The sequence below is a fragment of the Alternaria burnsii genome (genome assembly GCF_013036055.1).
Source record: "Alternaria burnsii strain CBS107.38 chromosome Unknown 208, whole genome shotgun sequence".
In the NCBI taxonomy this organism is placed as follows: domain Eukaryota; kingdom Fungi; phylum Ascomycota; class Dothideomycetes; order Pleosporales; family Pleosporaceae; genus Alternaria; species Alternaria burnsii.
The window spans coordinates 100,486-114,350 of record NW_024066137.1 but is presented as its reverse complement, the minus strand read 5'-3'; the positions used below and the strand labels follow the sequence as shown (position 1 = coordinate 114,350).

Here is a 13,865-nt window from a genome sequence, read left to right as displayed (position 1 = left end):
TCTATTCTCATTACTTCTCCCCTTTCCGTGCTAGCAAACGCGTGATGATCTTCTCAGCCTCTTCCGTGTTATGTTTGTCGTTCTCGACTAACCATCTTCCCTCTGTATGTCTCGCTTCAGCAATGCTTTTTCTGGTCTTCATGTGGACTGTCGATCTCAAGCTTTTCGCGATACCTTGGCTTGTATACCCAAGGAGACCGAACATGCCAGCACCGGTCTTTGTGACCATGCTAGACATTCCTTTGCCCACGCCTTTTGCAGCGCCTGTAAAGCCTTCCTCTCGAGCACCTTGGTACGGCTTTACAACGATATCGCTGACACCTTCCATGAAACCCCACGCAAAGGTCTTGCCTGCAACAGCTGCGCCACTCGTAAAACCTGTCACAGGTCCATGGTCACGAGGCGTTTCGCCGTAGAACCGAGGCACATTCTTGAGACCATCGGTAATTGCGAGAGGAATGTCGACCATCATACCCTTCAGGGCTTTTGGGGCAAACATACCAATGCTCGCTCCCGACGCACCTGCCAATTGGCCTGCTGAGATGGCTTTACGTTTCGGAACAACGCTGCTTGCTGATGTCTCAGCACTTGCGCTGTCAGAAATTGGTGCCGATTGGTCGATATGGTTGGCACTGGTATTGGAAGCTTCCGAGGCTTCTAGCTTTGATTCTTCGTAGGCGCGTCGGTCGCGATCGTCTCGATACTCCGTTATTGGTTTCGTGAAAATTCCTGTAACGCATGACGCAAGATCGACCGAAGTGGCAAGCACTGCGGACGCTCCCCCTGAGATGGGATCCCATCGACGAGGCTCTATAGTAATGGGTTTGCTCTCGTATCTGTATACAAATTAGCGATCGGATGCAGAAAATGCTCATCGAAGCATGGAATGATAAGGGCGAAGCGTACAGCTTTAGATTTTTGGCATCTTTCGGAAGTTTCCGTGCCATAACTTCTGTCGCCAAAGAAGAAAGCTTCCATTTGTGCCCTTTCTTGTGAAAACCGAAACTTGCTGGAAGGTGTGGCAGTACATCGCAAGCCATGTCTCTGATAGGGAGATTGCGATGGAAAGACATAACTGCAGCTTCGACGCCTCTCTCGGTTTGCATCTTCTGTGCAATGACTGCAGCCGCGCTCGCTGCTTCAGGTGACAAACAAAATCTGATAGCTTGAGATAGGCTTTCGGCAGTTATGTCCCGCTGAGGAATAGGCATCGGACCAGCACCAGCAGCAGCTACCATCTGGCCCCAAAATGGTTGACTATCGATTTATTAGCATATCCGCCAACTCAACACAGTGGACTGTCTCACTTACTCTCCGAAGAATGGCACGATAGTGGTAGGCTTACCGTTCAGCAAACCACATGCAGTCGTCCCAGCGCCACCATGATGTACCACTGCCGCCACATGTTGAAACAACCACTCGTGTGGACAATCACCAATGAAGATAATATCTTCATGAGACTCTCCGTGATCTCCCAACTTCGACCATCCCTTGGATACGATAGCACGAAATCCGTTCGCCCTTACAGCCTCTAATATGACTGCTGTAATTCTTTGAGGGTCTTCAAGAACAATGCTGCCGAAGCCTATGTAGACAGGTGGCGGCCCACTATCGATGAAGGATTGAATTTCAGCTGGTGGCTCGTACCGAGGAGGATCCCGGAAGAAGAAACCGCAGACGTCTATGTGGCCGGGCCAGTCAAAGGGTTTCGGCACAAGAGCCGGAGACCAGCAGTAAGTCATGGGGATGCTCAGTGTGTTCGCAAGACTAGGGCCATCGAACATCCCAACCTCCTCCAAGTCTAACGTCTGGCGCCATTGATTGATAACGTCGCCAAGTCTGGATTCGAGATCAGTATCATGAAGTCTGTGGAACGAGGAATGCTATGTCGATCTTGTATGAATAACTTACCCTTGCCATGTTAGCCAATCGACAACTCCGTATGATAGATAATTTGCAGCGCTTTGTTTTCCTTCGGCGTTTTTCAGGTTCGCTAGCGGGTGTGGAAATGCTCGCGTACTTGTCCATGGCATAGTGAACATCATGTGAACAGGAATTCCAAGAGCTTGTGCGCAGTGAACATGTGCAAAGCTTGGCGGGTTGGCAATGATAGCATCTGCCACGAATGGCTCATGGCTCATCATGTCTGGTGCGATGCATGACCTCCAGAATCCTTCCAGCATCTCCCTGACCATCAACTGTTTCTTCTTGATCTCACCAGCACGCACACTCTCGAGACTAGGAATCAGTCCAGGGTTTTTGACCATGTAAGCCATCAATTCTGAAGGATTACCGCCGATTGGGTAGAATTCTAGTCCAGAACCGGAGCCTCGCACGAGATCTTGGAACATGTCATGGGTCGCTAGCCTCACTCGGTGCCCATACCGCCGAAGCTCGTCACCAAGCGCGATGAAAGGCTGCACATCTCCTCGACTGCCTACAACTTGGATGACAATGTTTAGCTTAACAGGCCAAGACTTGTAGCGATCCTGCCCAACTGGGAATTCTGAATACTCTGGTGGCGCATCTTCCGGTATGTCGTTAAGAGTATCACCATAGAGAAGCGAAAGCGTCCTCACAGCTTTCGAATTCAGATCGATGTTGACGCGTCCATCGCCTAGAAAACATGAGTTTCAAATCAACTAATGAATCGAGGAACCGGGAGTCTTACTGCCGGTCTTGAGCTTCCCATCATCGGGTGCGTCCGCGGATGCGTTGATCGAAGAAGATTCCTGGTAACTGCTGCGATTTATAAGCTTTCGACTTATCGCCTTTCGATCACGATTCATCTCTATATTTTCATAGCCTGTGGACGTGTGATCTGTCGGTATATCACCAGGTAGCTCGGCGAAATTCGAAAGCCTTTTTTCCGGTTCCATAATGTCGATGAGGAGTATTCAATGTGTAAGAAAGAAGTAATGATAGTGGATGGCCTGCCGAAAAGAGTGACGAGACATATGTGACGATTTCTAAAGAAAGCACTAAAGTGTATCATGCGTCTGCGTATGCGTATTTGTTCAAAAAGCATGTGCACTGTCATTGTCTGGAGCTGAGCACAGCTTTTGCAGGGGTGTGTTGCCTCACCGAGCAGTGACCGCCGCCATTATCCCGGTTTCAGCCAATCAGCGCCAACTTGTCAAAGTCAATTTTGGTTGCCGATGAAAAGCTACCAAGCTTGCTAGTATGGTCGACCTTGTACTAGCTGCACAACTCGGCCAGCGCTGCTGTCACGTGATGCCAAGGATGGCAAATGCCGGGTATGTATGGGTCCCATTCTTCCTTAGCTTAGGTCAGTAGATCTAACACATGGGATTATCCCTATACACACCCTACAGCTGCCTAGTGGCTGTGCAACACCACGCACGACCTTGAGAACGTCTGAACTATCGCCATTCTAGGTACGCTACGTCCTCCTAGGTACACTATCGTTGTCTGGCAAGTGCCGTCGACGAGTATGGTACTATTTTCCGACCTCAAGATGCTCCAGTGGATGAGCCATGACAAGACTCGTGTTTCATTCATATATATCGTTCGATCCTTCCGATACGGTAGGCACATAGCACCAAAATCAAGCAGCGCAAACGATACGAACGACGCGAACCTGGCAAGATGGCCTTCAGCAAAAGTTTCAAAGTTCTCGGTACCATGACAACCACTTTGTTACTCCTTACTGCCGTCAAAGCGAGCATCGCGATCCCCAGCACCGGCACTACATCGCTAAGAGAAGAGGCGCATAAGAAGAACATCACGATTGGATCTGGAGCTATCAACCCGACATACCTTGAAGATCCTGTCTTCGCAGATGTCCTCGCTGAGCAATTCAACAGCTTGCATCCTGAAAATGAGATGAAATGGTCTTTCATCAACCCTTCGCCGGGCCATTACAACTGGGATCCTATCGATCGTCTCGTTGATTTCGCCAACAAACATGATATGTTGGTCAAAGGGCATGGACTCATCTCGAGCTGCTGCAATCCCAACTTTGTAGTCAACATCACCAATCCCAAAGCGTTGCGTGCCGCGATGACGACTCATTTCGAAGCTATCATGCGTCGGTACGAAGGACGAATCGACCGATGGGACGTGGTCACTGAGGCTCTCAAGACTATGGGTGGAGGCTTGAATGCAAATTACTTCTCTAGGCAACTTGGTCCGGGTTACATCAACGAAGCCTTCCGCATCGCACGGGCTGCGTCCCCTGGAGCCAAGTTGTACATCAACGAAAACCAAGTAGAAGTGCTTCCCGGCAAGCGTCAAGAGCTTCAAGACCTGGTTTCTGGACTTGTTGCAGATGGCGTTCCAATCGATGGAGTCGCCCTGCAAATGCACATCACCGAAGTGGCTCCGGTACCCGATGTAATAACCGACATGGTTCGTTTCTACAAAGCGCTCGGGCTGCAAGTCGAAATCGCCGAGATGGACGTGCACACACTCAATAAAACACTCGAGACTCAGATATATGGTGCCGTTATCAAGGAGGCTTTGAAGGCAGGAATCACCGATATCAACTTCTGGGGCTTTACTGATAAGCATGCTTACACTTGGGTGCCAGGCGCAAAGCCGCTCATGTTTGATGAGAACTACAGACCAAAGGGAGCTTTCTATGCGACTCATAGTGCTCTAGAGGAGTTTGTCAACGAATGCTAGCTAGACCATGTTGTATCACGTTGTCTCAGACATCATGTCGTAACAACGTTAGAGAATGTCCCTTAGATGGCGGATCCTCTCTATCATTCCTCAGTGGAGTCACTTGCAACTATGTGTAGATATATCACAATATTTTCCAAGACGGTACGAGGTAGAAATACAACTAGATCACACAAAAAGCTTTGATAATCATACTGTGTGCCAATGCATAAGTACAACGAGCAGCAAGGGAGTCCGGAAAGCAACGGTGCAAACTATGGATATCATTCTTATGGTTGAAACGATTAGATGTCGCCTCAAGACATAATCTTCTAGTCGTACCTGTACTTACCTTAAACCTATGCAACAAAAAAGTATCCTAGAGTCTCTTCGAAAAACCATCCTACCTATGAACCACACTAAAGCACAAATCTAACGACCATCGGGAAGACCCGCTGCGTATTTCGTACCAAGCGGGGCGATACGCATACGCACACGCATACGTATACGCCCCATGCGCAGTGGGCCCGCTAATGTAGCGACTATCCTCAGCCCGGTCGTCAGCCCGAACCTTATCGCTAGGTCGCCCAAAATTACCCCAACGATGTACTGCGGTTTCGCAACTCTAGCAGAAATTGCACCTGGGCGTATCATATAATACGCATACGCACCGTGGAACACTGTACTAGATGGCTCAGCCTGCGGAACGTGTGTAGATAGTCTGGGTCCGACGTTACAAATAGGACAGGTTGATTAGGTACTTTGAACTATAGACTTCCAAAACAGTTGTTCGCTTTGCTTTACTGCACATTTCCAAACGTTCAACTCCCACTTCTCTTCGTATTATTCTCGATTAGCGATATCATCATGGCAGAAGAGACCGTCGATTTCAAGCTTTACCGCTACAATCCTTCAATGGCAGCAGCCGTCATCTTTATCATCCTATTCTTCCTCGTCACAGCATTGCACTTTTATCAAATGATGCGAACTCGGACTTGGATTTTCATCCCTTTCGTCATTGGCGGCGTTTGTAAGCTACACCCAATCTTCGTGTTCGCCGTGAAGAGACTGGCTAACAACTTGTCGCAGTCGAGGTCATTGGGTACATCGGGGTACGTGCGAGGATTCGTAGCCTAAAAAAGGACGACGAAACTAACGCGTGTGTTCTACAGAGAGCCATTTCCGCCCAAGAGTCGCCCAATTGGTCCGTCGCAGTCTACTCACTCTCGACTATTCTCCTTCTGGTTGCGCCCGCCCTATTCGCGGCAAGCATCTACATGATGCTCGGCCGCATCATCTTGGTGACCGACGGCGAGTCACATTCACTCATAGCCAAGAAATGGCTCACAAAGTTGTTCGTAACGGGGGATGTAGTCTCATTCATGATGCAGGGAGCCGGTACGTATTTTTCCAATCTCCAGGGTCTAAATCGATGCCGATGACTGACGCATGGACACTAGGTGGGGGTATAATGGCAAGTGGCACCATTTCAGCTGTGCATACCGGAGAGAAGATTATTATTGCTGGCCTAGTAGTACAGCTTCTCTTTTTCGGCTTCTTCATCGTTACCGGCGTCATCTTCCATGCCCGTATGGTTCAACAGCCGACGTCAAAAGTATATTCCCAGTCGTTGCCATGGGAAAGACAGCTGTATTCACTTTACATAGCCAGCTTGCTTATCCTCGTGCGATGCATCTTCCGACTCATTGAGTATGCACAGGGTAACGACGGGTATCTCATATCCCACGAGGTCTTCCTGTACGTGTTCGACGCTGTGCTCATGTTCGCTACGATGGTTTGGATGGTTTGGGTTCATCCAAGTGAGATCACAGCGCTGCTGAGCAAAGGCCGAGGGAGAGCGGTGCGGCGAGTAATATCGGTGTATTCCTTGCGCTGAGCTGAGTTGTTTACACCGAAGAATCCGTATAGTTATTTTCGACCTGCCTTATTGCGACAACAGATGTTACATGGCCGGGACAACCGCCTAGAGTAGAACCTTCGCGTGGCGTAACCCTTGCATCACCTTAGTCTTGTTTAAAGCACCTCCTTTTTCATCTCACTGTGAAGTCTGAACCAGTATAGTCACCTATCGCTTCCAAATCGTTCCAAGTACGGATGGAGAGCTAGAGTCCTTAATGTAAATGGAGAGTCGATTCTGCAGCGAAGAAAACTTGTTACGCGAGTCTTCCCGGCAACGAGTCATCAAACTGGAAAGCGCCTCGCCCACCATCTTCAATTCGCATAGCGACTCCCCTTGGCCACTCGGTCAGCGCAGCCCAACTAGGACCTGCAGCATGTACCGAGATCGCCAGGTCCTCGATGAGGCTAATCCCCGTACGCGCCCCCCACCACAGATGCCGGATGTGGAGTAAAAGCACACCGTAATGCATGAATATAGTAAGAGCCATGATATCGCCGTTTCGGATCAACTTCATGAGCGCTTCCCTGTGTTTCTCTGGCCAGATCATCGCAGGCCAGCCAATGACGCGCCCTAAATGATTCGAGCTCGTCATATATCCGAAAACGACTCCAAGACACCGGATTCCTGAGGCATAGACAGCATGGCGCTCTTCGTCGATGGAATTGGAATGCAGAAGGCTATCTGTATGTTGACGAAGCTTGTCTAACGCGGCTTTTGTCTCATCGTCGGGGTCCAGATCTCCTGGTGAGGATCGGAAAAACGATCCCAGTTTTCCATTGGTAAGCAGGGTGACAGATTTCGAGTGTATGATTCCTATACCCTGCCCTAGTTCAAGCGTAGTCATCAGGCTCTCAGTATGCGCTGAATTTGCAGAACTCGGATCTGCGTTTGGCAAGGCGATGGCCATGACATTGATAAGAATGGAGAAAGCAAAAAGAGCAGTACAGTTTGTTTCGTTGATATCTCCCAGAGTGTCGTTGTACTTTTGCAGACCCTCGTTTTGATATCGTATCGCGAATTCGGTGTATTGCCTACGCGAGTCCGGATTGTAGAATGCGAAATGAAGCGACGCCATTGCCAAGAGCCCATCCATCAGGAAATCATACCGCACAGCCTCTTCTGGGATGGCTTCTGTCCAGGCGACAAGTTCTGCGGCGTCATGTGCTAGGGTTCGACTCGTTCTGTTTATGTAGTAGATCATCAGCTGCAGCTCTTGTCGCCTCGAAACACCAATCGTTGATTGCAATGCTGTATCATGCGCGCGAAGCTTGCCTGCTGGCCATGGTGGCTCTTCAGGCGGGACGCGGGTTGGGGATCCGGTAGCTTCCGAACTGGAAGCTCTGGAGAGATCATGTCGACTGGCTTTAGCATTTGATCCATACGCGCAATCTACTCGTCGAAAGATGCAATTCTGGCATGTAGGTATTTCTTCTCCGCACTATGTTGACGTGATCAGTAAGCACTGTAGTTGCGCAAGGGCATAGCTTGCTCAAACCTTGATATGTCTTTTCTTGCAAGGCAAGCAACCATTACGTGATTTAGTATGGGGTTTACGAAGTGGCATGGCTGACGCTAGTAGCCGACAAAAGTGAGTGTTAGCCCTTCTCAGTGAACTTCTGGAAGAATGTCTGGCTGATGAACGATGGTGGAACCTTTTTGGAAGGATGTTCGCACACCCCTGCAAACACTGCCTGGACGCTAGTACTAGTTGCGGCACCGATAATAGCATTGATTTGCGCACTCCACGCCAACTGCTTCTACTTTTGTCCGAAGAAACCACGACTTGCGACCCACCGCTTCGGACACAGGTTCGCGTAGTTCGACGATTACCTCCAGAATTCCCAGCATGATTGAGACATGGTCGAAAACAACGACCTCAACCATTAGCGGATGGTGCGCATCGCCTGAGAGCCACAAGACGTTCCTTTATTCATCCCTATCCTCTGAAAGTGCCTTATCGAACATCGTCGACCACTCGCCATGTACCACCCATCAAAGCATTACTCTCCTCACAACTCTCATCCACCAACTTCCTACTCCCCTCCATGCCCACAACTGGCAACTTGACCTCGTACCTCTTCCCCTCCGCTCTGGCCTCTCCCTCAATCTCGAATGGAAAAGGGACATACTCCGGCAATAGCCCCAACTGTTTGAGCGCCGTCGCATGATCCCAGCTGATATGCTCGTGACACAGTCGATCGCCGCGCATGGCAACGACGCTGGTGAAGGGGATGGCGAGGGGCCTGCCGGTAGGAGGGATACCGGGCAGAAGCCAGGGAACTTCTCTAGTGTGTGTGAGGGTGAAGATGAATTCGTCAATCACGCGGTCGATGCCTACGGTGCGTGAGACGAGAGAGAGGGCGGTATCGGGCGGGTTGCTGAAAACAAAGTGGTGAGTGTAAAAGGCTGTGAGTCGCTCTTGGCCCACCCCTCCGCTGCCGAGTTATTAGCATATCGTATTCCGACACGGCATCGATGCTCAATAATGGTGCTGGATGGATACGTACGTCATGGTCGGTATGTGATTGACATACGGCTGGTCCACCATTGTAGCCATTGTTTTCGCGACATCTCTCTCCCCAAACTCGAATTTCGTATGCTCTTCCCACACCGCCTCCAGGTCGAAGAATGGTCCACCAAGTAACGGCTTCAAAAAGGTCAGACTCCTCGTGTGCGCAATGCCTGAGCTTCGCTTGTGGTAGTTCTCATCGCTTGGAAGTACCCATCCGGATTCTTTCTTAGCATCTTCGTATCGGTAAGACTTGATAACGTTCTCCGGGAGTGGTGTCGTATCTTCTGAAGATGGTCCTGGGACCAGTGAACACGACTCACGACGACGAGTATCTGGCAGCCCCGCTATGTGTACCAATTGGGGTGGAAGTGGTGTTGAGCCGATGGTGGTGAACTTTCCGCCACCGTAGGAGACAAGAGCTTTGATGTCTGGAGTGCTGCCGGCGGCTTCTTCAACGTAATATGGAGTTCTTGATAGGTATGCTGCAAAGCATGGTCAGTTTGTCTCCGAATGATCGTCATTGCTTAGAAATGAGTTGACAAACATATCAATCCAACACCATTGCTGTATTCGCATCCTTTGCAGTTCTTCAACGCTTCTAGGGCTCTTCGGAGAGGAAATTCGCCACCGTCTTCAACTTTGCCAGGGACTAGCAGCTACAGATAATCAGCGTTAGTATCATAGATCAACTTGGCCCTCCGCTTCCGTCGCAATCGGTCTCAAAACATACCTGCACGACTGCGAACCCCTCCTCAGCCCATTTCTGTAGTGGCGGTGGGTCTAAACACCCGTCCTTGGCTTCTCTCGCCGCATAGTGATCCAACACAAGCACCAGTCCAGGTCCTTTTCCGCGTCTAGACAGAGGTGGCTGGAGCGTGATACTTGGACTTATGGTGCTAGGTAGCGGAGGTGGGGCACGTTGCGCCGATGACGATGGTGGGGTAACTGCCGCTTCACCCATGATTGTCGTAATTTCGAATTCGACTTTTCTTGATTCACTCGTGAAGCTTACTTGTCCAATGTCCCTTCAGGACTACGTGTCTGGAGGAGTAAGAAAAGCAAAGATAAGACGATGTATCGAGGTTGGAGAACACAAAAGATCACACACCCTGCTAAAGAGCAAGATAGAGCGGGTAAAGGTGGGGTAGAAAGGTAATCTGAACATCAGTCTCACGACTTTCCTTCAACAACAACACATGCCAATGGCATTGTCCTTTTCATCACCTCGCATACTTGCAGCGCTTCAGATATCTTGTTCCTGCACAGCCACGTCGTCCCGCCTGTTCCCGCGTGACGCAAATAGCGATAGATTGCAATACACGATGATCTTCGCCATATGCAGAGTATCTGTATGACCCAAGCCCTCTGTCAGAGCTCGATCTAGCGCTGAAATGCATGTCGCATGCTGTCACGAGATTGTGTCGTTACATCAGATAGCGTTATTAACGCGTGCCAAGCAGACTTTGTGTGAGGTACCCGAGGAAGGAGGACAGGACACGACGCTGAGAGAATTCGAGTTGGCATGCAAGACCTCTGTACAAAGAAGTATGCGAGCGTCAATGATGATCTTTTCGCAGTGTTCCCCTGGCTATTTTGATGTTGTCATTGCTCTTGCACCTTCGCCTTGCCACCCTTCAGCCCCTCCAAAACCCCCTTCGCTACTTCAATCGCTCCTTCTGGCATCCCCGCGACCCTGGCAACCTTCAACGCGTGGCTCTCTCTGTTAACGCCCCTCCTGAGTGTGTGCACATAAGCCCACCTTCCACTCCCGTCCCCATCCTCAACAACATCATTACACCAACAACTCAGATCCTCCCAGCCTTTTCCCTCCGTCATATCCGCCAGTGCATGAAAATGCGTCGCAAACAACACTCTACTCCTATTCACATTATACAAATGGTGGAGACAAGCAAAGCTAACCGCGACGCCATCTTCCGGTGTAGTACCCCGACCTACTTCATCCATGATGACGAAAGATCGAGGCGTAGCTTCCTTGAGTATCTGAGCGGTTTCTAGCATCTCGACCATGAACGTCGATTGGTCCTGGTAGAGGTTATCAGCCGAACCCACGCGGGAAAAGATTTTATCTACAAGGCCGATCTCCGCGTAAGTCGCTGGTACAAAAGAGCCAGTTTGCGCCAAGATGGATATCAAGGCATTTTGACGCAGATATGTCGATTTACCAGCCATGTTAGGCCCGGTAATAAGGTGAATACGTGAGTGGGGACGGAGGACGCAGTCGTTTGGTGCGAAACTGCGGCCCTGGGATAACAGGCTGGCTTCTACGACAGGGTGGCGGCCACCGACAATGTTGTGTGCAGGTTCTGCGCTGAGGATTGGGCGAACAAAGTTCTTCTCCACGGCGAGTATGGCAAAAGTGCATGCTACGTCGAGGTCGTCGAGGATGGCGGCATTGCGTCGGAGTTTGACGAGGTTCTTGATGACGTCTTCGCGCAGGGAAGACAAGACGCGTTGTTCCTCCGTTCGAATGCGAAAACGTGTTTCATCCATTTGCGCGCCTAGATTTGTCCATCCGGGGATTTGGAACGAGCGTGTGGATTTGCTGGACGATAAGCTGCGGGGATAGAAAGCGGTGGTGCGGGCAGTGTCTTTGCCTTTAACGTGGGCGATGTGCGCGAGGTTCGGTGTCCATTTTAGTACGAGGCTGTCTGTTGCCATCCTCTGGCGCATTTCTTGTTCTAGTTTGCTCTTTTCCTTTGCCATTTTATCCAAGCTCTTGTGGAGACGCTCGAGCGCTAGACTGGCGTTCCGTTTCATTATGTGGACATCTTCTCTGCCATCGGTTGCAGGCTTGAAGCTTCCAGTGATCATCTTGAGCTTTGGCTGAATGCGTTGTGGCAACTCCTTCAGATCTTCTTCTCCGGCTTCTCGGCCAACCACATCCTGAGCCAGATTTGACATCCCCTCGGCTTCTTCACTTTCCATGCGGTGATACTCAGACAGACCTTCTTCATCGATGGCATCCTGTATGCGGTTCGCGAGCTCGAGTGGTTGTACTAGATCAAATCGACGTTCTAGCATGGATATGCACTCCCTTCTTCGATACTCTGATGCCGCCGATGTGGGATCGACGGGTATGGATATCCTGGATTTTACATGCTCGTGCAGTACGTCCACGATGTAGGCGGTGGTAAGGATAGTCTTTGACAACTCGATCAGATCGTCAGCGTCACCACGACCGTAAGTGAATTTTGTCACTAAGCGCAAAGTGTCAAAGGTCTGTTCTAAGAGCGATCTGATGTCTTGGCGGAGCTGCGGGTACTGTATCATCTCTTCAACGAGATCTAGTCTGTCGTTGATGGTTGATAGTGACATTGATGGTGCAGCTTGGGAATGTTAGTGATACGACATCGTCGATCATGAAGACTGACTTACACAGACGCTGCGTAAGCAGTCTTGTGCCACTCTTTGTGATTGTCTTCTTGAGCGCATGCAGTAAGCTTCCCTCGTAAGTACCTTCACGAATGGTAGCTCGGATCTCCAGCGCCCTTAGACTGTTCTTGTCGATGCTCATATGCTCTTGGGCTTGATGCCGTACTGGCGCACGAAGTCGACTGCGCGAACCGAGCAGTTGGTGCTTAACGTAATGCAATAGCGACCCTCCCGCAGCGACTTCGCTCGGAGTGAAGTCGCCTATGTCATAGTCGTCCACTACATCTTCCAACATAGATCTCCAATCCTTAACGGTAAGTGGCACCCCTAGGGGGTCTTGGAATGTGATAATATGCCCGTCTTCTTGCAAGATGGAAACGATTCGCGAATGGTTCTGTTCTTGGAAGACACTGTCTAGTACAATCTCTCGAGGCTTGATACGGGCTACTGCTGATGGCAACGACGCAATGTCCGTGCTTTGCGTGAGGAAGTCACCGCTTGAAAGATCGATCCAGGCCAGGCCAACCTCCGTGCGCGGGAGGTTGAGGACAGATGACACACTGGAGCTGCCAGGACTCTGGTTCACGACCTCCTCTTGTTTGATCACTTCGGGGCTGACATGGATGCTAAGAAGATAGTTGTTCTCCCATGGATCCATAAAATGCTCGTCGATAAGAGTGCCTGGTGTTACGATGCGCGACACTCTTCGTGTGTACTGCGATTCGCCTTTTGCTTTGGTTGGTGCATCGTTGAGGAACTCGTCACTGATAGCGACATGCTTGTTGAGATCCTGAACCAGTATCTTCAGATATCTGTCTAGCTGATAGGCAGGGAAACCAGCCTGATGGTATCAGCATTGTAGGTGATTTCTGACATGCACTACGAACCATGGAGATTGCAGGCTTCTTGCTTCCCTTGGAAACTCTTCGCTTGGACTTTTTGATGTTCAACAACGGGGCAAATTCGTCTGCATGCTCAAAGTATAGCTATACGATCCCTCAGCACTAGTTCGAGGTAATGGCTTGCTTGCGCACCTCGTAAAAGCCGCCTACGCGTGTGACTAGCACACAGTGACGAAGCTTGAGCATGTTGTTGCGCACTTGTTGCAACAGCGGCGGATATTCCGGTTCCGCATCATCTTGCGGCGGCAGCGCCTCGACTTCTAGAGGCCCTTGTTGAAGTTGGTCAAGAGTCACTGCAGACTTTCGCTTCGCGCCGCGGCATTGCGATAGTGCAAGACCTGTTCGACCGATGTCATGTGTGGCACGTGGTTTCGCGATGGGTCGCGTCGAGCTTAGGGATGAGAGGCTTGCCGGTGACGATGTATTGTAGGCTCTGCGGGTGAAGTGACGTGGGTTGCACCGGCACGCCAAGTCATGACATGTCGAATACCGGACATGTCTAAGAAGCATC

At 50.3% G+C, this 13,865-nt stretch overlaps 4 protein-coding genes across 4 annotated transcripts; 2 read left to right on the top strand and 2 right to left on the bottom strand.

Moving 5' to 3' along the window:
* Positions 1-10: 10 nt before the first annotated feature.
* Positions 11-2,879, bottom strand: GT037_011299 (glycosyltransferase family 1 protein; the record flags this gene model as incomplete). Its single annotated transcript, XM_038936346.1, has 5 exons — positions 11-836; positions 907-1,257; positions 1,312-1,839; positions 1,912-2,617; positions 2,672-2,879. The coding sequence occupies 5 exons, from the start codon at positions 2,877-2,879 to the stop codon at positions 11-13; spliced, it is 2,619 nt and encodes an 872-aa protein (XP_038781018.1).
* A 730-nt stretch (positions 2,880-3,609) lies between these two features.
* On the top strand, positions 3,610-4,647 carry GT037_011298 (glycoside hydrolase family 10 protein; the record flags this gene model as incomplete). Its single annotated transcript, XM_038936345.1, has 1 exon — positions 3,610-4,647. One exon carries the CDS (start codon positions 3,610-3,612, stop codon positions 4,645-4,647), a length of 1,038 nt encoding a protein of 345 aa, XP_038781017.1.
* Positions 4,648-5,493: 846 nt separating this feature from the next.
* Positions 5,494-6,523, top strand: GT037_011297 (rta1 like protein; the record flags this gene model as incomplete). Its single annotated transcript, XM_038936344.1, has 4 exons — positions 5,494-5,656; positions 5,716-5,738; positions 5,799-6,024; positions 6,087-6,523. 4 exons carry the CDS (start codon positions 5,494-5,496, stop codon positions 6,521-6,523), a joined length of 849 nt encoding a protein of 282 aa, XP_038781016.1.
* Positions 6,524-6,800: 277 nt separating this feature from the next.
* GT037_011296 (dna mismatch repair protein) lies at positions 6,801-13,864 on the bottom strand (the record flags this gene model as incomplete). The annotated part of the gene is made up of 9 exons (XM_038936343.1): positions 6,801-7,985; positions 8,574-8,982; positions 9,055-9,541; positions 9,604-9,715; positions 9,790-10,048; positions 10,954-12,406; positions 12,456-13,293; positions 13,340-13,438; positions 13,487-13,864. The coding sequence occupies 9 exons, from the start codon at positions 13,862-13,864 to the stop codon at positions 6,801-6,803; spliced, it is 5,220 nt and encodes a 1,739-aa protein (XP_038781015.1).
* Position 13,865: the final 1 nt, after the last annotated feature.